The following is a 25,525-nucleotide window of genomic DNA, read 5'->3' as shown; positions in this document are numbered from 1 at the left end:
TGCGTCAGTGAATTTTACTTCCAACCGGGGCATTTGTTTGGGATTTAAAGGTTGAAAAGTACAAGGCCTTCACACATTTTACTTCCAAAGTGTGCTCCCAGTCAGTACACACACATTATTGAATTCCTTCCCACAGTGGACCCAAGCTGCATACTTCCTTGGGCCCAGCTAAAATTATTGAGCTCAAGGTCAACGGTCAGTCTGATCAAAGCTGTGGAAGCCATATAGAGGCCACACTCAACTTCATTTCTTGGTAATGTTTGTTCCTCATTAATTCGAAAGATTAAATGGGATTTGATAATTTTGTTACTGGAAATATTGATTCAAATTTCATAAAAGATTTATTTAAAATTTGTTAAAAATTTGTTTGAAATTTATCAGATATTATTTGATGGACAAGAAGACTTATAAAAGAAAAATTTTAAGAGAAAGAGGATTCTTAATAGACAAGTTTGACTTACAAGAGAAGAATTTTAAAAGAAAAGAGATTCTTAATAGGCGAGTTTAACTTACAGGAGAAGAATTTTAGAGGAGAGGGATTCTTAATGGGCAAGTTTGTATGGTTATAAATAGGTGAAGTCTCTACAAGGTTAAGTATGAGAAAAAGATGTAAGAGAGTTGTAAGATTTTGTAAGGTAGATACCCCATAGGAGTATTGGAGCTTTACGTCTTATGGGTGTGTATGTTTGTTTGTGAGTGGACTAGAAGAGATTGAGAGAGTCTACATAAGTATGGTGTATGGGAGCATATGGGTATGTGTTTGATTATGTTGAAAAGGTGCACAAGGGTTTGAGTTTATGTTTGTTTGAGTTGAGAATATTTTATAGGACTAGAGGAGATTGAGAGTGTCTTATGAGTATTGATTTTTGAGTGAGATTGATGATTTGATGTAAGTTTGTAATTCTCTATAATTAGTTGATCTTTTTTCTCATCCGTGGATGTAGATTAATTGGATCGAACCACGTTAAATTGTTGTCTTTTATATGTTTAATTTATTATTTGATTTCGCTTTCGTTGGTGTGATTGGATTGAAAACTTTTAGCCCAACATTTGCAATGCAAATTGTCTACCCACATTTGACATATTTACATAGTTGAAAATTTTTTTTAATGGACATAATTGGAAAAACGTTAAAAATAACATTTTATATTCTAAAAATATCCAATACAATACATATGTACATGCAATAATAGATCATAATATATATGTTTATGCAATAATAGATCATTACAAATACTGTTATGTGTTTAACATGTAATTGATTACTAGTCATGCCATTGTCTTTTAGTTAATAGTATTAATTCATTTATGATATTATCACATAATTTGAAAATATGAATAATATTACATTTAAATACTTTTAAAATATAAATACCATGTTAAAAAGATGACTAATGCAAAGGTACAAATTGGTATCATCCCTATTATAAAAATCGCGAATGTATATATATCTATTCCTACTCCATGTGGGAAGGGCTCCACCACGTTAACCTCAAAAGCGGACCCGGGGAATGGTGGACGGTCAATCAGACGTTGTACCTAAAATGCCCCCAACTTGATTGCTGAAATAATTCTCCAATTAAATGGTAAAAGATATATCTTATAATTTAAAATATCGGTGATATAATATAAATAAAGGATATGAAAATAATATTATTTAAAATTTTAAAAATAAATATGTATAAATTTAATATATTACCAATCAATCATATTACAAAAAAACCTTGGTTCAAAGAGAAAAAAATGTTTGTTTCACTAAACAAAAAGTTACCAAAGATAGATGTGAGTAAATAGTCGGTTCGATTAGTTTGGTTTGAAAAAATTAATAATCGATTTAATCGACTTTCATTTAATAAATAATCGAATCGATCAAATATTATTAAATAACTGATCATAATCAAACCGATCAAAATCGATTCGATTCGGTCGATTCGATTAAATAATCTATTTTTTTATTATTGTTTTCTTATTATAAATAATTATTTAACCATAAATTCAATTCAATAAAATTCAAACTCTAATATCATTCAAATTAAATTACTAAAGAATTTAATACTTTCAACAATATTTTACAAAAAAAAATATAAAAACATTTATCTCAATTTTTTTTATTTTTTAATTATTAAAAGGTTGATTAATTAGATCAGTGCGCTTATCAATTTTAAAAATCAAAAACCAATCGAATTAATCAATTAATCAATTTAAAAAATCGATTATAACTAAAATTGAATAAACCAAATCGATTCAACCGAATTCATTCGATTGCAATCGATTTAATTGGTGCGATTTGATTTTTGTTCATCCCTAGCTAAAGAGATGGGTGTAATTTATGTCTCCAGTAGTGTAAAAGGTAATGAGAATGATTGGAGACCATGCAATTTAAACAAACCTTTGAAAAATGGTCCAAAGGCCTTGAAATCACTCCAAAAGGAAAAAAAAAAGTTTGTGATTCGATTTGGTTTGGTATAAATAATGATGGGATGTAAAGAAACATTCCATTAGAAACACAGACACAAAAAGAAAAGAGAGATTCTAAAAGGGCCAAATGCAAAGCATATAACATAAGAATATGCACTTTTACAGCTTGGTTTATAAAAAACACAAAGAAGAATACCTTACCAGATACATAGATTGGTTGATAAATTTTATAAGGTCCTGTTTGTTTTTTTGTTTTTCAGTTATGCTGATGTCACGAATCAATGATGAAGAATGATTACGCTAATCAGACTTGATTAATCCTTAAGCAGCTAACTAAAAAAAGAGCACTATTTCCTGATGGTGTTCCGCTTTGACAGATATCTTCGTATGGCAATGACATCCCACTTGCAGCAGCATGTGCTCATACATAAACATGATCGATACATCTACCATTACGCTTATTCTCAAGTTTCGATCCCCACCTCCCCCCACGATGAAGTGGAGAATGTGCTTATACGTGTCGTCCAGCCACACTGCCACCTGGCAATGAAGGAGACAAAAGGGCTGTTACGGGTTGGTTATTGGTTAGATAAACATAAACATGATCGATATACTTGGATACGATTCCTTGTTGGGTTTAATTTTTAGTAGTTTACGGGAGAAAAAGGTATAGATAAAGTATTTTAGATGAGATTTTATATTAAAAATGATTAAATAAAAATTAAAATTAAAAATTAAAAAATTGAGAGAATAAAAAGTCGTATTATATTGATTAAACGTATAAAATTTAAAAATATTTTAATAAATTTTAATATATTTTTTAAATAAAATATTTTAAATTAAAATTTTGATAAAATTTTTATCGTTTAATAAATATCAATTAATTTTAAATTATAAATAATAAATTTAATAATTTTATAATATTATTGATTTTTATATTAAATTCTATCAATCTATTAATTTATATTTTTTAAAAAAAATTTATTAAATCATTTATAAAAAATTTCCACAAACTTAATTAATTTAAATTTAATCCATTTTACTTGACAACCTCCGTTGCCGGTTACAAAGACACTGTTTTTTTTTTGGCTTTTTGTTTATTTCTAGTCCGAGACATTAATACCCAACACATTATCTCCTCATCTTTTTTTATTTTATTTCTTTTACATTTGGAACTGTTAAATTTTAAAATTCTGATTATTAAATTAAAATTTTAACATTTTATCAATAAATTATGTGTGGCTCTTGACATAACATTATTTTTTCTAATGAAGCATCGGTGGCTAGTGCATAAATTTTTATTAAAAAATCAAAGTTAGATTTTTCTTCCCACAATTTGAGAAAAAAAATTTTTAAAATAAGCTTTTTTGTTTTATTTGAGTTGGGGTCGCTATTACACATTAAATGTACTAAGAAATGATGGGAAAATAAGGTTTTCTTGATGATGTAAAAGATCACATGTCTTCATAATAGTATAATTGCTGGTATTGGAGCTATTCTCTTGATCTCGGCTTCTTTGGGTATGGGTCAATTACAAATCGAAGAAAACAAATTATGAATCGGGCGAAGAGATCTAAATGTGATGATGTGGATGTCTTACATGTTGAGAAAAACAAAATCACAAATGCTTCCATTATTGATGGATCCGTTCTGGGCCGAGGAAATTGTATTTTACTTGTACAAATCAATACTTGTTTAATATTAGTGTTATTTTAATTTTTATAATGTTGATATTTTATGTGTTTTAATTAAAATAATTTTTTAAAAAATTCATTTTTAATATATTAATAATACAATTTGTTGATATTTTAATTTTATTAATTACTATCAACAATAAAATTTAAACATATATTTTCACCGCTAAAATTCAGTAATTCTTCAAAACTAGCATTGTTCAGTGTTTTACTGTGGTTAATATTTGGAACGATGGGGTTAGCACGAAATTTTCCGCGTAAAAACACCGTAACTTCTCGCGTGTCTCGTGACAAACGACGGGATAAAACGCTCTCTACTCACAGTAAAATCATAAATACCGAGGAACAATGGCGGATTCCAACAGAACGGAGTAACTAGATTTAAGGAGTGCATTTGAGATCCGTTTTTTTTTCTTTGTTTCAATTTCCAACACTAAACCACACATAAAATATTAGACTGTCTTGTTTCTCACAGTCGTTAGAGTGAGCGAGAGAAGAAAGAAATAGAAAGTCAAGGAAAAACAGATTAAGCGAAAAAAGAAGAAGAAAGATGGGAAGATCTACTTCCTGTTTCAAAATCATCACTTGTGGCAGCGATTCTGCTGAAAATGATGACGCTATCGATGTACGTGACGTATATCCTTGTCGCCTTTACGGGATTTTTTTTTTTTTTTTGCTTTGGTTTTGCTTTGGTATAGGATTTCATGTTCTGTTTCAAGTTGCACTTGATGTTTTAGTTACATTATTGAAAGTTTCAATTTAAAGTGGTCAGTTCCATGTGTTTTGTTTTTGTTACCTTGTTTAATTTGTGGATTTTTTCGAGGAATCGGAGTCTTGAAACTAGACAAACTCCACTATTTTAAGATCTGAGAAATCTTGGCTTTGCATCTATGTTATCAATTTTAAAGCTGCCTTTCAAATCTGATTACTTCCTGAATTTATGAAATGCAATTGTTTTTTAGTTATAGATTTCAAAATCTAGCAAGTTTTTAAATTTTGTTATTTTTAAACTGGAATTTTCAGATATGCAAGATTGGAATGTGAGATGAGGCAAGATTTATTTACCTTTTTATCTGATTGATTCAATTAATGCTGATTCCATTGGTGATTGGCAATGTCCGATAGTTTTCAATGTCAGAAAATGTGTTTACAGAGGAAATGTGAGGCTATTCTTGTTTTGTATTTTCATTTGTTTGATAGATACTGTGGTCCATCTTTTGTTCTTAGATAAATGACAGTTCGTTTTTGATATTATGCTTTTGGGGCTCGATAGCCCTTAACTGAATTCAATTGAATATGGTGCTTACAAGCTGAATAAAGCAATATGTTTAGGGCTAGGATTTAGAATTAAGAGCATTTTAATTAATCTAAAATAGGGCAATTATTCTTTTTTTTTACCAATCTTTCCTTTTATGCATCTCTTTTTAGCTGAATTATGCTGTTTAAATTTCTTTCCAGAACAAGAGATCAAGTGACAAGAAGGGATGGAGTTTTCGAAAGAGATCTGAACGGCATCGCGTGCTTAGCAACATTGTGATACACGAAGCTACTTCCGGGCTTAAGGAAAGCCCAGAATCAGCTGGTTTTAATTTTCAGCAGCCAGATGTCTCCATTGTACCTGAGAAAACCTCCAGTGTTCAATACACTGAAGAGAAACCTCAGTTGCTGACACCGAAAGAGTATATTGACGAAAAATCTCAGTTGCTGGCACCAAAAGAGTATGCTGAAGAAAAATCTCAGTTGCTGACACCAATAGAATGCACTGAAGAAAAATCTCAGTTGTTGGCCCCAGAGGACTCAAAAGTGCCTGAGCCTGTTGCTGCCACCACAAATGAGGCTGAAGATGATGCCAACCTGAATGAATATGTTGTTGTTATCATCCAGAATGCTATCAGAGGGTTCTTGGTATAATTTATTTCTCAATGTGAATTTAAAACTGACTTGGTAACTTTTTTACTTTTATCTTCTGGTCTTGTTTGCAGGCACAGAAAGAGCTAGGAAAGCTTAAAAATTTAGTGAAGTTGCAGGCTGCTGTACGTGGGCACTTGGTTCGAAGGCATGCTGTGGGGACCTTACGGTGCATTCAAGCCATTGTCAAAATGCAAGTTCTTGTTCGTGCTCACCTTTCTCAAGATGGGTCTTGTGCCGGAAAGAAGCAGGATGGCAAGCACCATAAAGAAAATCAAAGTTTGGTAATTCTTTCAGCCAAGATCAATGCTTTGGAGTCACAAGGCTGTTTTGCTTGTATGTTCTGGTTCATATTTTATTGATAGGAAGCATGCTAGCTTCTTCTTTCAAGAAACCTTTCTTTATTATTACAATTTACCTTGGATTCTTTGAATCTATAGCTATGTTCTCTTTGTTGACTCATGTCCTGTGTCTTCAGAGCATTAGGATTTTAGGCATGATTGCTATACTTTATACAGCTTCTTCCTAGTTGAATCAAAGGGTGTAGGATAGTGCTGTTTAGATGGCCGGCTCATAATAAAGGGCACATTCTATGAGCATGCTTTAGTTTCAAGCACGAAGGTTGTAAATGATCCTTAAAGACCTCTGGATATATCTACTTGCGCCCACCTGGCATAATACAGATAGAACTCACCATCTATATTTTGCATGATCTTACTGTTCAGTGTCTGTTTCAGAGAGAGATGCAAATATCGCATGGTATTTTGTTTACCTTCTGACTAGCTTTGCAAGACAGTCAGAAATTATGCGTTGATGGTCCTACAGCCCATGAGTTTGTTTAATTAATTGCTTTTGTATGACAGCAGTATTCAATAAATCATTTAGAAATATATAGCGAACAATATCACCAAATACCTTTGATTAACAAGTCATGGTGGTCCTGGTGGAGAAAGTTTTGCACAATGTGTTGCTTTCAGTAATTGCTATCCTCAGATAATTTTACCCATTCTTCTTTTATTCCTAAAGCAGGGAAGCTCAGCAACAAAACAAAATGTAACTTATACTTCCATAGAGAAGCTGCTTAGCAATAGGTTTGCTTGTCAGGTATGTTAAGTGGACATTTTTTAGCTTCATGTTTTTGAACTATTTGTTTGGCAGCTGTCTCTCAAACTATGTCTACCCATCCGTACTTGGAATTTGCTTTGATTGCAGCTGATGGATTCAACACCCAAGACCAAACCTATCCACATCAAGTGCGATTCATCAAAACCAAATTCTGCTTGGAGCTGGTTGGAGAGGTGGATGTCTGTGTCATCATCTGAAAAGGCTTCAACGGCAGAGTTACCAATTGAACAACTAGAAAGTGAGAAAAATGACAATTGCAACTCCCCAGTTGATGCTACAGCTCCATCTGAAGCTGTTTGTGAGTCATACGAACCAAAGTCTGATGTAAGGGAGATGCTGGTTTCATCAGAGATTGAAGAGAATCTAATCACATATGATGCAACCAACTTTAAGTTTGAGGCATGCCAACCAACTTCATCTTCGGTAATGGAGGATTTGGAGCAACCTGAGATTGACAACACAAGGTCATCCAACCTGAAAGAGTCCTTGCAAGAGATAAATTTGCAAGATCAAACAATGCAAACAGATGCACGGTCTCAAACAGAGGTCAGTTGTCTTTCTCACAAGCCTGAAATGGAGAGCGAACAACCCAAACATTCTATGAAAAGATTTGCTTCTGAACAACTGGAAACAGAGGCAAAAGAATTTGTATTTGGATCAAGACAGTCAAGTAATCCTACATTTATTGCTGTGCAAACAAAATTCGAGGAGTTGAGTTCAACAGCCAATTCAAGTGGATCAATTAATTCGGTCCACGAAGATGTTGGAGTTGAATCAAACAAGGATATGGTGTCATCTGGGGTAGATACGATAAGCAGGCCAAAGGAGCCAAGCATCACAGAAAATCCAGTCCTCAAGAATTGGAGGGTTCAGCATGGTGGCTCTGAATGTGGCACTGAGCTTTCTGTTACTTCCACTCTTGATTCACCTGATGCATCTGAAGTTGGAACCGTAGAATATGAACATGGAGCCAACGTTTCTGAGCAAGAAAATTGCAGTTCTAATAGTAGAAAGGATTTGGATGTTAAAGAAAATAATGCAATTGTGTTCCCAGTGCCTGATTCTTCTCTATCTGTTGCTGATCAGCTTGAGAAACTTGATGATGCTAACAGTGTATCAGCAAATTTAATTCTTGTAGACTCCCCTCAAGGAGAGCAGGAGCCACTGAAAAGCACATCTGATCTGCAGAAAGAACAAGACTCTGAGACAGCTAATCAAGCATACAGGTCATCCCCAGAAGCTTCTCCCAGGAGCCATATGACTGTTCCAGAATCCCAAGGAACACCTTCTAGTCAGGTATCAGCAAAAGCTAAAAAGATAAAAACTGACAAGAGGAGTCAAAAGCGCAAGTCCATGTCTGCTGCTAAGGGTTCCCCATCAACTCCAGCTTGTGATAGTGGTGCAAGGAGTAGTATGGAACAATTGCCCAAAGATCAGAAAAATGGGACGAGACGCAATTCTTTTGGTTCAACAAGACCTGAGAGCATTAGTGAGGAGCCAAGAGATAGTAATAGTAGCAATATTCTTCCCCATTTCATGCTAGCCACAGAATCTGCAAGAGCTAAGGTTAATGCAAATAACTCGCCAAGATCAAGTCCAGATGTGCAAGAAAGAGACATTTATATCAAGAAGAGACATTCCTTACCTGTTGCTAACGGGAGGCAGGGTTCTCCAAGAATCCAGAGATCAATGTCTCAAGCGCAGAAGGGTGCCAAAGGAAATGGTACCAATCCTCCTCATGGTATGTTCTGGACCTTATTATTATTTCAAATTGTTAACCTCACTATTATCTGTTCAGTATGCAATTTTGCTAGCTGAAAAATACATTAGTTCAGGACATTTCTTTTAAAGGATATTGTACCTTTATACAAGAAATCAAGTTTCTTACTAGTTTATCTTCATAAATATTCAAGCATAACATTTGACCTCTATTTGCTAGCAGTCACTTTTGTTGAGCTTTTTTAACATGTGAAGGTCTTTACTTGTTTCTCCTTGTTGGTACACCTCTCATATCAAGAAATCCTTGTGGTTAGTGAAGCTTTTGCATATTTTTATTCATTTAGCCGACTATATGCCATCATGACAAGCTGCCTTGGCCCTTGTGACAACTAGAAAGGGTTGGGCCTTTAGGTTTCCATTTTGGTTGTTGATAGGGAATATAGAGGTTTTCACATATGACTTGTGCTTAACTGGCCAAATCCCCAATTTTCTTTTTTCAGAGAGAAGATGGCAAAGGTGAAGGGTTATTCAGAGCAACCATATAACACGGTACCATGGTGTTCAACCTCTCAGATTGAAATTTGGAACGGATTGATGGTCTTTCTGTCTAGTTTTATGCCTCAACATCTCAATTAAGTTGATTCAAGCATGCCATCTACATTTAGGGTTTGACAAGGGAGGAGTGAGGAGATATCTATATAGTTTCAAAACCATTGATATATCTATATATATATATATATATCTTTTTTTTTTTTTCTGAACTTTCTGCCTGGGAAGTATGCTTGTGTGTTTTGTTCAACAGTGTTTGGTTTGATGTTACTCAAGTTTTTTACAGCATGTTTTGGGATGTCTGTTCGGGGTTTAAGATAATGATTGTAATGTGGAGAGCTTTAGAAAGGGCTTTAGATTACTGTTTCCTGTAATAACTCGGCCGTTCTCTGTTGCATTGGCCACCACTCCCATGACTAATTTATATTTTTTTTCAGTTCCATTGATTAATTCTATAAAATTGAGTAAAATTTTGAATACAGTTTCGTCTAAGTTTAAGATTTAAAATGTTTTTTTTATATTATTTGGACTCCAATCTGAAATAAGAAGGGAGATTTGGTAATTTGAGTTTATTTTGTATTTTTTGTGAATAAAATAAGAAAATTATTATATTTAATGGAATTTTTTAAAGTCTTTAGTCGTTGGGATCAATAGTCCCAAAACAAGGCAATCAAGGACCTTGGACAAGGGCCCATAAAGCCCAATCAAATGAAAGCGGAGCCACGTGGCATAATTTTGCTGACAGAACGATGAGTGTATACTGTTGTTGTTGAGTTTGACCGTACCAAAGCTACGTCTCTTTTCGTCAACTTACTGTCCTTTCATCGTTTAACTCAAAAATAAATAAATAAATAATCAGAAAAAAAAAAAAAGAAAGCAGAAGAAAAGGAAAGAAAGAAAAAGAAAACTGTGGTCAGAATCTTAACCGAAGCCCACGTCATTTTAAACGCACATGCATTTACAGCGCGTGTAATACAACCTAAGCAATTCCAACGCACCTCCACTCCACGCGTCAGAAGATTGCGTGTGACAGCGCTTACTCAACAGAACACCTCAGTACAGAACAGAAGCCTACGGGAAAGAACGAGAAAGAGAGAAAAGAAAAAAAAAATTCAAAAGAGAAATAGGGAAAAAAAAACAGATAGAAAAACGGCAAGGCAGAAAATCTGGAGGATCTAGGGTTTCCTTGGATCTCTCAGTATCGAAAAATTCGATGATTTGATATAGATTTATATGTATTTTTAATCGATTAGTTCTTTGTTTATATTATTATTAGGGTTTTCGAGACGGGTAAGTTGATTTTTAAAGTTTGAGAGGCTGCAGTGACTTTTTTTTTTAAAGACAGTAGTTGTGGAGTTAGGTTTTAATCTATCGAACCCTAAAATCGGTGATTTTTGGAATTGGACTGCAACATTTCAACCGAGAATCGAATCTGGAAAGGAGGGTTTTTGAGAGATTTTTTTTATCTTAATATAATATAGTATTTTTTTCAATCTGTAAATATGCGAGGACTGCACAAATCGAAAAGGGTTACTTGGGCACCGGATGTTAACCTTTGTCAGGTAAAAATTGCAATTTTACTTTCGAAATTCCCAAATTTTGAGCTCAGTTTCAGGTGAAATAAAGAAGGGAAAACGATGGTGGAAATGTTAAGTTGAATGGACCAAAAAAATTGAAAAATGAAGCTATTTACCCCTTCTTGTCATGCTGTTTTTGGGGTTTTTTATAATAATTTTTTTATTTGTTACTCTGTGTCTTGAATTGTATCTGAACCTCTCTGGTGGTTGATTTAGTTCATTTTTAGTATTCTTGTGAAGTATGATTCCTAATGTGTATATCATCTTGGCGATGGCATTGCCATATGAAGCCTTTTAGGGTATGAAATGGTGGGCTCTTCTTTTTCTTTTTTTCTTTTTCAGTGGTATTTATGGCTAATTTAGTTTTTGCACCTTTTTGGAACTGTTTCTATGGGAATAAATCTGTCATAGAGTTTGTCATGCTAGTTGGACACAGAAATGAGAGAACGAGAATGGTAAGAGACTTTGACTTTTAGCTTTTTCGAAAATGCTAATGAAGACAAAATTATACCTCTGATTAGCATCTCTGGCTTGTCAATTCATGATAACAAGAGTACCACTGTAAAATTTCTATGGAGTTTGATTAGGATGCACGATAAGTTAATGAATGCTTGTTGTATTGCTTTAGTTCTGAAGTCTTCACTTTATATTGTTGCTTGTAGTTATAAGAAAAGCTTCCAGTTTGTGGTTTGCGTCCTTTTTCTTGTAGGATAATTAACTGTCTTTCGAAAGTGTGTTAACTATTTTGCTTTGGCCCTGAGTCCTAAAAAATTTGAAAGAATCTTCAGTTTCCTTTAGAGAAGTTCCAATTTTAGTATCTCTAATTGATAGATGTATGAGGTTCTTTACAAATTGAAAGGGCATGCACCTATATAGCCACCATAGGTTGATAATGAGTGTTTTCTGTATCATCCTAAGATCTTCAATTGAAAGTCTGAATTAATTTGAAATGAAATTTTACTCGTTTGATATGAGGCTTCGGAAATGTCATTTGCCAAAGGTCTTTGTGACTGAAAGGGGGCAATCCCACCAATTCAGTAAGCCAATGTTTTCAAGCTAGTGTGAGAGAAGGTCCAAATTTGGTCTTCAATGAGTCAAGTAGTGAGAGTGAAGAAAGCAGTTTTTCCTCAATAGATAGGCTCAATTTACCTCACAAACATGACAAATAGCTGATCTAACTTTCTTATCCCTACCTTACAGCAAAAAGACCGATTTATATGTTGGTTGGTAACATTTATCTAATTCTAAAAGTCTTGGTTAGATGCGTGTATTTTTTGTATCTAATTGATGGCTAACTGGTTGTTGCTGCCATCTTAACTCATCTATCTGACCGTCAAGGAGCAAATACTTCTTCTCTGCCTCATCTTAACTCATCTAAGTTTATAGGCTGCTTATACAGCTGGCCCCTATTATCTATTTCTGACAAGATGGTTGTTTGCCGGGTACTAAACATAGTTGAGTAGCTAATACTAGATTTTATGGTGCTTCTGATTGTAACACTATTAGGTGAAGTTTACTATGATAGGCATCTGAAATTCGCATTGAGATTTTATTAGTCTAGCTGATTCTTTGTGAGAGGTGAAAGATTTGTAATAGCTCAGAGAAAAATGACAGATTGTCGCATATCTGCATCACAGAATGCAGTAGTTTATATTGCTTGTACTTTCATTTCATTGTTACATATATAGCGTGAGAAAGTTTTGAAAAATATATCCCTGTTTATATACAAGCTTTCTTCAGTTCAGTTTCTAATGGGTGCTTCTACAATATAATGATAATTGAGCATTTTACAACCCTGATTTGTTGAAGATGATCAGTAGAAAATATAAATGCTTCTCCTCTTAACAGATAAGGCTGTTTCTATCAGAGGAATCACCTTCACAAATTGGGTTGGGCACACAAGATCACCTGCAAGCAAAAACCTCTTCGGTATCACATTTAATTGGGGCAGCTGTGGATGACTTTCTACCTCCTGGCTTTGAAGGAGCTCATTCTACAAATCATCTGCAGATTAAATTGCCAGAAATCCCTGTCATTAAATGGAGATGTCCCCTCAGAGTAAGTAACAGTTCTAAAGACTTCTTTTCTCGCCATTTCCATTTTAATTTGATTTATAATTATTGCTCCCAGCATTTCTGTGGAAGCTGAATTTGCATTGTCACAGTTTGTATTGGACTTGAATTGGCAAGTAATTGCCGGAGAGGAAAGTAAAGAGGTGGAGATTCAAAATCAGAGAGAAGTGGGATTGCTTGAAGCTGTTTATCCACGCCCATCTGCAATTCCTACAAAGTCTGATACTTTTCTTTCTTTTTTTAATGAAGGGGTTGTGTGTGGGTTTTCTAAAAACTGCTTCTCCTGAGTTTTACTTTTCCATGAGCCTAAATTTTCTTCTCCTTGTGCAGCCCTTCTGTTTCGGCTGATGCAGAAAGCTGTCACTATGATGATCATCGTACTCCCCAAATACCCATCACTCCTATTGAAGATGAGGATGCAGCAATTGAAACATCTGACGTCTTAGCACCATTCAGTGCCCCCATTAGTTCACAGCTCCGGTTGTTGGCTCCTGGTATTTTACCTCCTCTGCATTGCGGTATGCCAAGTGTTTCAAGTGCTTCAGGTAATGAGAAACCAGCAGCTGCAATGGTCCTTAATGTTGAACCCAGTGTAGCAGCTGCTGCATCTGCTGCCTTTACAGCAATTAACCAAAGCAATGAATGTGGAAACATGATTGATCCTGACTTGCTCGTCAAAATTCTCAGCAACCCAAAATTATTTGAGAAATTGGTTACAGATTATGGAGCGGCTTCAGGTGCACAAAACTTACCTAAATCAGCATCCCCTTTGCTACCTTCTTCTGACCCACCTCCACCTGTAAATCTATCCGATCCATTTCCTGCCCACTTCAACAGAACAGCAAATGGTATGGCATCCCTAGCAGCTACTTCTGGTGGAGCGTTATATGCTCAGCCAAATGAGGTTGGACTTGCACCCTCTAATAAACAGGGTCCTGTTCCCAGTGTCCATCCAGTTTCGCCTTCACCTGCTGTTGGACTTCCTCAGAAGAAGGATGTAAACTATTACAAGAACTTGATTCAGCAGCATGGAGGAGAAAGACAAGGAGCAGCTCAGAAGTTCAATAGCCGATATAATCACCAGCTAAGACCAAACCAAGAACTAATAAATAACCCCAAATCAAGAGATTCGAAGCCGAGGATAATGAAGCCTTGTTTGTACTTTAACAGTTCCAGGGGATGCAGGAATGGAGCCAATTGTGCGTATCAACATGATACATCGCCCCAGAACAGGGGCAATAACGTTTCAAATACTGACGCTTCAAATGCAAAGCGAATGAAAATGGATAGAGAGATAAGCAGTTAGCAAATACTAGTGCAAATATGCCTTTTTCACTTAGAAAAAGCGTGCCGCTGCCCTACCTTTTATTCCTTTACTGGCTTGTTTTCTTTTTGCAAATAGTTTAATTCCAGTACTCACCCTTTGTTTTTTCCCTGAATCAAGCATTGAGATTTAAGTTATGGGCGAGAGAGCCTGGATAATCACAATCAATTGAGGATATTCATCTTTAAGAGAGCATATTTTGTTTCCTTTTCCGTCATATTGCAGGCATTGCTAATCTCGCTTACATAAATGACACTATCACAAGGAATGCTGGCCGGCTGTCCACGCTGAAAACTACAATGTGGAGTACTTGAATTTCATGAATTGTCCACGCTGAAAACTACAATGTGGAGTACTTGAATTTCATGAATTTTGCTTGGAAAGGAGCAATTAATCCCAAAAAACTTGGTTCTTCGAAATGCTGCATGGTCGCTGTCTTTATTTTTCTTTGGGTTTCGCTTTTCATTTTAAACAAGGCCCGAGCCCAAAAGCCAGATTGTTATACAAGCAAATGATACAAAAAGACCTTTTTTTATCTTTAGAGCATTTTTTAAAGAGCTTCATCTAATTCCCTCGGAGTGAACATACAATCCAACTTCGGTTTCTGTAATAACAACGACAGAAGGAAGAAGATGTTGAAGTTTCTATCGAAAGTACGGATTGAGTTCAATGCATTGGACCCACGCATAGCTTCATGCATGGAGTTCTTAGCCCAGTGCAATGCCCGCAAAGCCAAAGAATCGAATCCCGTATGCTAGCTTCAGGTCAAGCGCCGCACCGACGATCACCCGCCCCAAATCACCGTTACTTTCGTCAACGGAGTGGAAGAAGTTTTCGATGCCACATCGACTCCTGCACAGACCATAAGGAACATGATTCTCGAAAAAGGTCAGCTCCTTGAGACCGAGCAAATGCTCCGTGAAGCTGGAGAGAAGTGGCCCGTTATTATACCTGGGGAGGAGCTTCACCAATCGCTTCCTGGAACTAACGTTTGGGCATATATATATATATATATATATATATATATATATTCTCAGTTTAATGATTTCTGGGTTGGTTTCCAATTGTTGGTTCTTTGTGTTTTGTTGCTAGAGGCATTTTGTCGAATAATTAGTATGTCTCTGTAGATTATCGAATTGACATATAATTTGGTCTGATTTGATCATTATTTGCCGTATTTACGTTCTGCTTGTTTAAAAAGATAGGCTAAAAGATATCAACTGCATGATGAATAGTTATTCTCAGTCTTTGTCTTTTCAAATTTTGATTTAAAGTATCTTCTGCTCCTGATAAGAGTATCAATTCTAACTATATTTTTCTTAATTTTGATTTATATGCCTAATTCTGGCAAATTAATGTGAGAAATTTCTGTTTCAGGATTACTAAAATGGTTGCTACAGTGCTATTGTTTTGTTTTGTAACCTATCTAATTGTATACCTCCATTTTCTAGATACTCATTGTCATGGTTTTTTTCCCTTTTTCTTCAGCGAGGAAAGCAGAAGAGAAGAAGCAGTGACTCCAGTCTGTCTGATCTTGGCCATTTTACTGGATGTCACTTTGGAAGATCATCAAATGTTCCATTGTATGATGAAGCCCGAGAAAGTACCTTACATGAACATTTTGAAGCCTGATTTATGCTGCTAGAATGTGTTTTCTTATTCTTCCTAATGTTGGGTGTATCAAGTTACTTGAATTGAACTCTATCTATATGAGTTAATTGTTAGAATCTCATTTGATTTCTTTGATTTCATCTATTTCTTGTTATAGGAAATCCTTTTTGGTTGAATCTCGCTGTAACGATCTACAAATAATAGCAAAGTTTTTGCTTTGATATGACTTTTTCTGCTTATGATATGAATTGACTATATCATGCTGTATGCACGATATTACCCATATGAATTTTCATGTTGCTTCAATTGTGGGACTAGTCGACCTTGATGCTGCCACGTGTGCAGACATGAAAAATGTAACTCTACGATTGATTTGATAATCCCTGGAAAAACGAATTTAGAGCCGTTGATCTTGCTTACTTTTAAATTTTTAAAACTGTGAAAAGTCAAAGTCTCTTCTTTCTTAAGAATAACCCAACCGACAACTTTGCTCTCCTAGAGTTACTGTGTCTTAAATCTGAATTTCCTGGGACTAAGTGAAAGAAAATCTCAACTTGCTCCATTTCACAAATCCAACTCTCAAAAAGACTAAAAGACCCATTTTTATCCTCTCTCGCTTCACTCCCTAGCAGAGAAGCAATAGAAAGAAAAGCAAAGCCAAGATGGGTTCGGTTTCACTGAAAATCGGAGATGGAACGGCAAGATTCAAGAGAGCAACACTTTGTTCTTCAGCTGTTAACATTCTCATGCTTTTCTCTGTCATTACAACCAATCTCTTTGCTTTATATGCCTTCTCGTATTCACCAAAACAACACATAAACAACCCGCTTCACCATCCCCACAAGAACATCTCTTTAATCTCTCAGCAAGTTTCTTTGATTATTAGAGAAATCGATTCTTCTCAAAGAAAGCTTGCCCAGTTGGAAAAGGAGCTCCTTGGTTATGACACTCTCGATCTTTCGAGGCCCAATCTTGCTAGTGAGCTTAAGTTGTTTTTGCAACATCATCAGCTTCCTTTGGGGAAGGATTCAAGAACTGGGATCACTGAGATGGTGGCTTCTGTGGGACATTCTTGTGAAAAATCTGCTGATTTGTTGTCCCAGTACATGAGTTACAAGGTTTCTGGACCTTGTCCTTACGACTCGAGTCTTGCTCAGAAGCTAATGTTGAGGGGATGTGAACCTTTGCCAAGGAGGAGGTGCTTTGCCAAGACTGTTCCTAAGGTAGGTCTTAGTTCTTTACCTGTTTCTCTCTGGAAACCTGTTAGTGAAAAGATTGTTTCTTGGAGTGGTCTTGGTTGCAAGAATTTTAGCTGTTTAAATAGTAAAAAATTGAGTAGAGATTGTGTTGGGTGCTTTGATTTGGTTAATGGATATGAGACTCAGAAATATGTTAAGTCTAGAAGCAAGAATGATTTTCTTATTGATGATGTGTTAGCTATGGGGAATGGTGGGATTAGAATTGGATTTGATATTGGAGGTGGGTCTGGTACTTTTGCTGCTAGAATGGCTGAGAGGGATGTGACTGTGATTACCATCACGTTGAATGTGGATGCACCATATAGCGAATTCATTGCTGCAAGAGGCCTTTTCCCTTTGTTTTTGAGTTTGGACCATAGGTTTCCTTTCTATGATAACGTGTTTGATATGGTTCATGCCACAAGTGGATTAGATATTGGAGGTAAACCAGAAAAATTGGAGTTCTTGATGTTTGATATAGATCGCATTTTGAGGGCTGGTGGCTTGTTTTGGTTAGATAAGTTTTATTGTGCTGATGATGAAAAGAAGAGGGCTTTGACTCGTTTGATAGAAAGGTTTGGGTATAAGAAGCTGAAATGGGTTGTAGGAGATGCAGCTGGGTCAGCAAAACCCGAAGTTTATCTATCTGCTGTTTTACAGAAGCCAGTGAGAATCTGATGGTTTGAGATTTCTGGGAAACTGATGTAAGAATTGTTTGAATTTCTAGCTTTGTCCAAATTTATTGCCTTAAATATCCTCATGAATTTATTCTAAAGTGGAATAAATGCTGCAATTGTGATGGAGGATGGCCTCTATTCTGTAATCTAAAGCCTTTTTTTTCCCCTTATCTTCTTTCGTATTGTATTAGGAAAAGAAAATTTTCCTAGTGTATTCTTGAAATTGTGTCAAGTTAATGACATTTGATGTTTCATTGCACTTGAACGATGCCTATTGCAGAGCATCTTTTGGCCCTGAATATCATGATTCTAACCGTATGCTTGGATCTCAAGCATCTTCCTGTTGATTTCTTTGAAGCCATATACGATCACCTTAAATCATTATGCATGAAATCAAACTGCCATTTTACTTACCCTGGCATTTCTTGTTGTCTTAACTTGCCTCAGCTTGCATTGCTAATATTGACAAATTTAAATGATCAACTAATATTGGCTAGTGGGTTATATCATATTGTTGGTCATATATGATCATAAGGATGTAATGGATCTTGGAAATAATCTCTATCACTCGTCAGAATTGATTTAAGTTTTGATTTCTGATAATAATATTTGCTAAAAGTTAATTTTCCTGCTGGAAAATGCATGTTAAATTCGTACATCATATTCCACCTCTACCATGTGAAAGCTAGAGGAAGAGCACCCGAATAGCAAGCTGAAGCTTGCAGGCATACTAGTGGTATTCAGAAAAACCAGCAGGATATTATCTGGTTTCAGCAATCCGAGACTCTCCTGCCATTTTTATGTCCAAATAAACAATGAAACATTCTTGGGTAACCTCAAATCGCAAGGGCAATTCAGCTCGGTGGAATCTTAAGTATTTCAACCTTCAACATTAATGCCTTGCACTGTGGCACTGTTGAGAAGCTTCATCCCCTCTTCGCTCATCGGTTGTACTTCTGTAGGGGATAGAATTCTGATGCAGCGGACACACCCAACGAATTCCCTGTAAAGACATCAAATTATAGCTGTCATAAGCTATAATATCAAGTAAGTCGACCAACCACAGAAGAATTAACAAATGAAATATATATGTATATATATATATATATATACTGATTAAAAATATATTTTTTTTAATTTTATATTGTGTAAATATATAAATATATATGTATATATATATATATATATATATTTATAGAGGTACTTACTCCCATGGATCAACCCCAACAAGTAGAACATCATTCTCATTATCCACGTACACTAATTTCCACCCTAACCTCTCGGATCGTCAAGCAGCCCCTTAAGTCCAAACATGCATTCAATTGCAGAGATTAGTTCATCATAGTTCTTAAAACTCGAGACATCAATTGACCTTCCAACAGAACCTGCCTTTTGAACCTGTCAGCCAGAACCAATGAGAGTTAGAAAAACGGGAGTTAAAAAATAATAATAATAATAATAATCATGTACCCATGAAATAAAAAATGAACCACGCAATCTGCTCATCACTCCAGTTGATGCCTTCAGAAATTTCATATTCTAAATCTAAATTGATATAATACCTTAGTATATGTTCTCACACGTGGAGCCATTTGCTGCCATGAATTATTCTGCAGAATGCCACTCTCATCAAAATCAACCTTGTTGGAAGAGGTGCCACCTGAGCTGTCTGGTACGTCTTGATGAGAGAAAGCCTGAGAGTCTGCAAGGCTAGCAGAGGTAATCTGAGACTGAACATCCTGACTAGAGCTAAAGTTTCCAACTGAAGGATTTTGAAAATCAGCATCCGTCGATAAGCAATACTCATCCAGAATGACACCGGAAACGGAAGGATCAATCACAGTGCTGCCACTATTACTAGCATCAATGTTAAGACAGCTGTATAGCCCACTTTGATTATTGCTGTCATCAGACAAATCTCTCATCCCACCAGAATTAAGACTGCATGGGTCTTGCTGAGTAAATGAATTTAATTAGTCAGCTTGGGATAAAAACCTAAAATTATTCAGCTGATGATCCCATGTATCCTAACCCACTGTAGTTAAAGAAGGATTAGTTGCTTCATGAAAGAAGGTTGAGGAGTCTTGTAACCCAGCCACTGGTATAGGACCAGGTGATCTATAAATTCCGGCAAGAGGTTGGCAAGAAGAAGAAAGGTGTGATGTCCACTCATAGGTGTCTAAGAAAGGAAGAAAACTGCTTAATGTATTAATATCAGCATGTGATACTTGCATTTGATGAGCTTGGAGGACAGATGATTCCAACTGTGACAGAATGAGCCATGGATTATTTTGCAATGGGAATGGAATCTGGTTCTGGTTAGAGAAAGAAAGTTGGTTCAAAATAGTTGGACTTGTAGCATTTGCAGCCATTTTTTCCTCATTGCGCTCTGATGTTGAAGTCAACTGGCTTAACTGATCAGTTGAATGCTCTGGTTCCAACTTCAAATTTTCATTGTCGCTCCCAGCTTGTGTTTGGCTTTCATACTTGTTTGCAGGATGTGGGTTCCCATTAGCATTTATTGTGGGCAAACTTGAGCTGATGATATCAGGTTGGTCAGTGGCTACGTGGGAAAGATTTTGGTTTTCTATCAACAGATTTTCTGATTGGATAAGCTGAGGTTTCTGATTGCTTGTAGACTGCATGTTCTTCATCTCTTCTAATGGAGATCCCTTTGCAGCAGAAATTTGTTGTAAAGTAGATGCAAAAATTCCAGTATGGTTAACAAGCTGAGGCTTTGGCATCGTCTTCACCAATTGTTCAGAACATAAATTTGAGATTGAATAGGGAAGATTCCCATTTCCATTTTCAGGAAACAGGTGGAGGGGCCTTTTTATCAAGCATCCCCAGTCAGATTCTATTCCTGTGAGCATAAAAAAAAAAGTCACTAGATAAGTATTTAAAAGTGTTGCACACCACTCAACATCGCAAACAGAAGCTTACCCAAAATTCCAGGATGTAATGTTTGCTTGAGACCTGAAGTTAGAGAAGGAAAAGTAAAGATGCTTTCAGGAGTTTCAATTTCCCATGCGCTACCCTATTCTGTTTGTCATTGCATCCAGGTTCATCCCACTCAACCTGTTTAGACAATAGGTACAAGAAGTTCCATTATTAAACTGGCCAGTGGATAAAGCTCTATCATATAATAGGAAGATGTAAACCAGTATCCTGTTGCAGCAAACAGTATTCGGTTAAATGAAAGAAACCTGAAGGTTTCGCCACTTTGAGCCAGGCCATCTAAGAGGATCCAAGTCACTAATACCAAGTATTGTACCCTTATATCTGCAGAAAATTGAGAAATATTAACAGATATCAATCTAGATAGTTGGACATATTGAATATTTATCCTAGACTTCAAACACACATTAGAACAAACAATATTGTTATGTTTCTCATGTAGAACAATCTTACAATAATTGTATCATCAAAAATTGTCAAGAAATAATATAAAATAAGCTTATAGCATTTCACTTCGTTCATGGTGTAACAAAGCTTTAACCATCCAAGGAGGTCAATCATAAGTAGTGCCTTAACCCCACAATGATCATTATAACCAAAATTTCTCTAACACCTTAAGTTAGAAACATACGGTGAGAGGATGAAACTATCTAGTAACTTACCTACGTTTTCCCGACTCCTCGGTTTCAAACATCATTCCAAACCTCATCCCAACAGAGACTTGAGGCCCGTATACAGATTTACAGTATTTAGCCAAAGGGATGACAAATTCTGAAGGGCAGGCTCTACAAAAAGACAGAAGAGAGCTGTGTCAAGAAATAGATAAAGGAACATCAAGAGGAGAAAGGGAAAAGAGAGAGAAAGGAAGCAACAAAAATGGGATACAAATGCTATCAAACACACCTTGGATTGTAGAAAATTGTGAATGGGCTTCTGTTGGCAGCAGCATGAGCAGCAGCTGCAAGGACACCGATGTGCATACTATCGGCAGAAACTACTGATGATGGTAATGTTGTTTGTTGACGATTTGCACACCTCACACTCACCAATAACTGTGATTTCTCATCCCTTTCAACAATAAGCCATAATATAAGATGCAATCAGGAATTTAGCTATTCAAAATGCCTTGCACCAAAAAAATGCCAGTATATAGCTCAAATAATTGCAGTATGTGATTATAGCATACCTGATAAAGAGAACTGTATGTGACTATAGCATACCTGATAAAGAGAACTGAATCACTTGCCCTAAGCCTTTTTGATCCAACAAACAAACTCCACCCAGTTGTAAGAAGGTGTCGCTTTGGCCGCCCTGTATAAAACAACATATATGACACTCAAGATCAAGTTCACATTGTCAATATATTTTTATGGATGCATACATACACATGTAAACACATTTCTGCTGTATTATGAGAACTAGCAACAAAAAGCTCATTAACCTATTTTCTTTCCAAACAATTTCCATAATAGTAGTTCTAATCAGTTTACTTGCTAAAACAGAAGGAAAATAATCAAAACAACACTCACCGCGGTATATATGGCAAAATGTCCAGGTATTATCATGCAAGTCTCACACAACAAGCTCTTGACTTGGGGGTTGCATTGTGTAATCCTGAAAATAGATAAAAACAGTAATGCGCTTTCACATAATGTCCCTGCATGTCCACACATGCTTGCAAGGTTTTGATTAACCTATTAGAACCTCACCAATTGAGGAAAGAGCTTCTCTGCTGCTCTGCGTGGCACTGAAAAACCACCATGTGTACTTGTGTCACTTGCAGTCAAAGTTTTGCAGAACAATTCAGTTGGATGCTTGCTGGGCTTCAATCCAAAGTCTGGTATGGGGAAGACATCATGTTCCTAATCAAAGGAAAATTTATAAATGAGAACAGTGTCAAAAATTCAAGTCTAGCTGCATTATTCTTATCGTGATGGCAGAAAAGAGTTTTTCTATTTTTTTTGTCACATTCAAATATCTAGGAATTTAGTAAGAGTTTCAGATACATAACACACTGGAGAAGCTTACAGAGTTCACTGGTTGAAGACTCATTTGGACATATATTTCATCTGTATCTTTATCTGCCTGTCAAAGATTACAAAGAAGTAAGATCAATGTTTATTTAGAAACGATATACAGTAGCGGGTAGCATATTAAACAAAATGACTTAGATGTCCTTTTGTTATGAAAATAAATAAATAAATGACATACATGTAGTGTAACATTGTGAACTTGGCACATCAACTGAGATGGAAGATTTGGATAGTTGGGAATTTGAGAGGTCGACATTCTTTTTGTGGACACTGCTATCTGCTCAAAAGAACAAAGCCATTATTAATCCTGAGGTTCTTGATTAAATAAATGTCAAAATTCACTGAAAGGCTGTCATACATTTTTGGGATTTTAGTACAATTTTTTCAAATACTAAAAAAGCCACTCAAATGGTTTTATCCCACCATGTTGTAAGATCTGTGGTTTTATTATGGCGAGACATTGGCACTCAACTGCTTCAAGTTTCATCTCAAACTATGCAATGGCAGAAACCTAATGCATTGGTTTTAAATCCATATAATGCAACCAGTTAAAGAAGTGGTATGCAACTCATCCACAGGCAAATGTAGGTTCATCAGAATGAAAAGCAGGTTACAGAGTTGATTGGTTTAGCAGCCATCAGTCTGCCAAGGTCTCGTTATGTTAATGCTAAGTGAATGTTACAAAATAAACAAGGAAAAAAAAAGTAAGAAAAAGAAGACGGGAGAAAAGTTAGAGGGGAAAAAGCCGGTTTTTTTCCTGCAGGAGAGCAACTATCAAGTGTGAAAAATAAATGCAAACCTGTTCACTATGTCCTTGAGGGAAGTAATACACAAGACAGCCCACCTGAGGCAAGGAAACAAGTGGACCAGCGCAGGCATGCCATAACTCGGAATTTATAGCCTTACGGGTCCCTGAAATCAGTCAGGAAAAAATTCCACAAGACACATGCTTCGACAGAGATTACACATTATAGCATTGAAGACAAAAATGGCTCTCCATTAAGACCAAGTAATGACTAACACCCTTCATTTTTAAGCTTCTATGTTGAAGATTGGAACTTCAATGGTTCATTCAACTTGTTAGCAACACCAACCTTTAGAAACCGAATAAAAAGAAGTGCTTTTAACGGAGAAAACAAACCAAGCTTGAACCTAATTGACAGAAACTCTTGAAAGCCACTTAAGGAATAGAAAAACATAATGCGGATAAAGAAAATAAGCAGATGCCCTATCAACGTTAACTGTCCCACTTTAACACATGAGTAAAAGACAAATCTTCAAAAACTAAAGAAAAAAAAAAGAGAAAGTGTCCACGTTTTGATGAAGAAAAACAAACCAGACTGATCTTGCATTTCTTTCAATAAATTCATCTCCTCGAGCAGAGTGGCCTGTGCCCCACCACTGACCAAAGCACCTGTTTTGATCTTCTCTTCAATAACGGAACCCATTATGTGGTCTTCTCTTACTAAAAGAAATCTTCCTTTTTTGCGGTCTTTTAGATACACAACCGAAGCAGAACTCAAAACAAAGACCCCACCTTTACATATTCACTTAAAAAAATCAAAACCCCTCAACTTCCATAGCTCCACTGAGCCTGAGTTCCACCTCATCCAATCATGTATAGTATCTTCTAGAGAAGGAAAAATTATCGAAGGGAAAAAGGCGTCTCATAAAAGACTAAACATAAGGATCCCAATTGGTTAGAAAAGATAACTTTTTACACACCCCCCTTCCCCTCAGCCCCACCAATCCCCGGCCCCCACCACCACCACCAGAGTCCAAAATCAAGGAACAAAAACCTGCAAAGAAAGGGGAACAACACTGGAAAGAAAGATCTTTTCTTAAAGTGGAGCTTTTTGGTATGACCAAAAAAAAAAAAAAAACACCTGCCCTTCAGTTAGCAGCATCAAAGCACGCCGACCAAAGCATTTAAGTAGCTCTTTCTCTCTCTTCCCATCATCACTCTGATTCCTTCCCTCTCCTCAACCATCAAAAAGAACAAAACCCCGGACAAAAAAATTGTAAATTTTCAATCTTTCTCCCTCTTCATATCATACAAAAATGAATGAATATGTAAGTTGCTTGAAACCGGGACGAGTGTGCATGCTCTTATCCTGCGCACGCACTTTCTGTATCTAGGTGATTCCGTTGAAGCTTCAAACTTTGAACCAATATACTTATTTATATTATAATAAAAATAAAAGTGTTAAAAGAAAATTAATAAAGAAATGTGGAAAAAGCAGAGCAAGACTAACAGAACACGGAAACAGTACACAGTGTACAGAGAAAAAGAGCAGAACAAAGTATTTCGAAAAAGGAGGGAGCTAAGCTCAGCAAAGGAGAGGGGTGCCTATGCTAAGGAGGAAGACTTACGTGGCGTATTTTAGAACGTGGACAACAAGGATTCGCTTGTTTTTCCTTCTCCAATTTTCGTCGTGTGAAAGTTATTTTTATTTTTAATAATAAAAAAAAAAAAGGGAAAAAGCAAGGCTTTGTTTGGGTACTTGTTTTCTGCATATGATATTTGACCGATCGTTACTCGTGCTGTTCACGTTTAATGAATGGGAAGTGGCTCATTGCAACTGACACGTGTGGCCCTTATAGTTTGCTACTCGGCTGCAC

The 25,525-nt window shown here is 36.0% G+C and overlaps 3 protein-coding genes and 1 pseudogene across 8 annotated transcripts; 3 read left to right on the top strand and 1 right to left on the bottom strand.

The window, feature by feature from the left end:
- Window positions 1-4,446: 4,446 nt before the first annotated feature.
- On the top strand, window positions 4,447-9,894 carry LOC111305118 (protein IQ-DOMAIN 32-like). Of its 3 annotated transcripts, none has more exons than XM_022902544.2 (6): window positions 4,447-4,737; window positions 5,571-5,978; window positions 6,095-6,304; window positions 7,047-7,124; window positions 7,233-8,886; window positions 9,365-9,894. In XM_022902544.2, exons 1-6 carry the CDS (start codon window positions 4,663-4,665, stop codon window positions 9,382-9,384), a joined length of 2,445 nt encoding a protein of 814 aa, XP_022758279.2. In that variant the 5' UTR covers window positions 4,447-4,662; the 3' UTR covers window positions 9,385-9,894. The 3 variants fall into 3 exon arrangements, with proteins under 3 accessions (XP_022758279.2, XP_022758193.2, XP_022758107.2); XM_022902458.2 differs by having other exon boundaries at window positions 5,571-6,017; window positions 7,050-7,124; XM_022902372.2 differs by having other exon boundaries at window positions 5,571-6,017.
- A 418-nt stretch (window positions 9,895-10,312) lies between these two features.
- Window positions 10,313-14,581, top strand: LOC111304972 (zinc finger CCCH domain-containing protein 6-like). Of its 3 annotated transcripts, none has more exons than XM_089758075.1 (4): window positions 10,313-10,975; window positions 12,839-13,048; window positions 13,121-13,279; window positions 13,393-14,581. In XM_089758075.1, exons 2-4 carry the CDS (start codon window positions 12,948-12,950, stop codon window positions 14,366-14,368), a joined length of 1,236 nt encoding a protein of 411 aa, XP_089614201.1. In that variant the 5' UTR covers window positions 10,313-10,975; window positions 12,839-12,947; the 3' UTR covers window positions 14,369-14,581. The 3 variants fall into 3 exon arrangements, with proteins under 3 accessions (XP_089614201.1, XP_022757914.2, XP_089614200.1); XM_022902179.2 differs by having other exon boundaries at window positions 10,314-10,975; window positions 13,155-13,279; XM_089758074.1 differs by lacking the exon at window positions 10,313-10,975 and adding an exon at window positions 10,995-11,445 and having other exon boundaries at window positions 13,155-13,279.
- Window positions 14,582-16,473: 1,892 nt separating this feature from the next.
- LOC149519528 (putative methyltransferase At1g29790) lies at window positions 16,474-18,171 on the top strand. Its single transcript, XM_089758076.1, has one exon. The coding sequence runs from the start codon at window positions 16,660-16,662 to the stop codon at window positions 17,911-17,913; it is 1,254 nt and encodes a 417-aa protein (XP_089614202.1). The 5' UTR covers window positions 16,474-16,659; the 3' UTR covers window positions 17,914-18,171.
- A 318-nt stretch (window positions 18,172-18,489) lies between these two features.
- Window positions 18,490-25,225, bottom strand: LOC111300689 (auxin response factor 5-like; annotated as a pseudogene). Its single transcript, XR_016340772.1, has 15 exons — window positions 24,240-25,225; window positions 24,041-24,055; window positions 23,703-23,815; window positions 23,082-23,180; window positions 22,899-22,955; window positions 22,580-22,732; window positions 22,400-22,484; window positions 22,091-22,181; window positions 21,774-21,938; window positions 21,533-21,655; window positions 21,119-21,194; window positions 20,856-20,990; window positions 19,475-20,775; window positions 19,121-19,310; window positions 18,490-18,915 (listed from the first exon to the last, which is right to left on the bottom strand). The product of XR_016340772.1 is annotated as an auxin response factor 5-like (transcript).
- Between the last annotated feature and the right edge of the window lie 300 nt (window positions 25,226-25,525).

This window comes from Durio zibethinus, chromosome 3 (genome assembly GCF_047325235.1).
Source record: "Durio zibethinus cultivar Kanyao isolate XHJ-2024 chromosome 3, ASM4732523v1, whole genome shotgun sequence".
In the NCBI taxonomy this organism is placed as follows: Eukaryota; Viridiplantae; Streptophyta; class Magnoliopsida; order Malvales; family Malvaceae; genus Durio; species Durio zibethinus.
The sequence above is the reverse complement of the archived record's forward strand: the minus strand, read 5'-3'. Positions and strand labels throughout refer to the sequence as shown.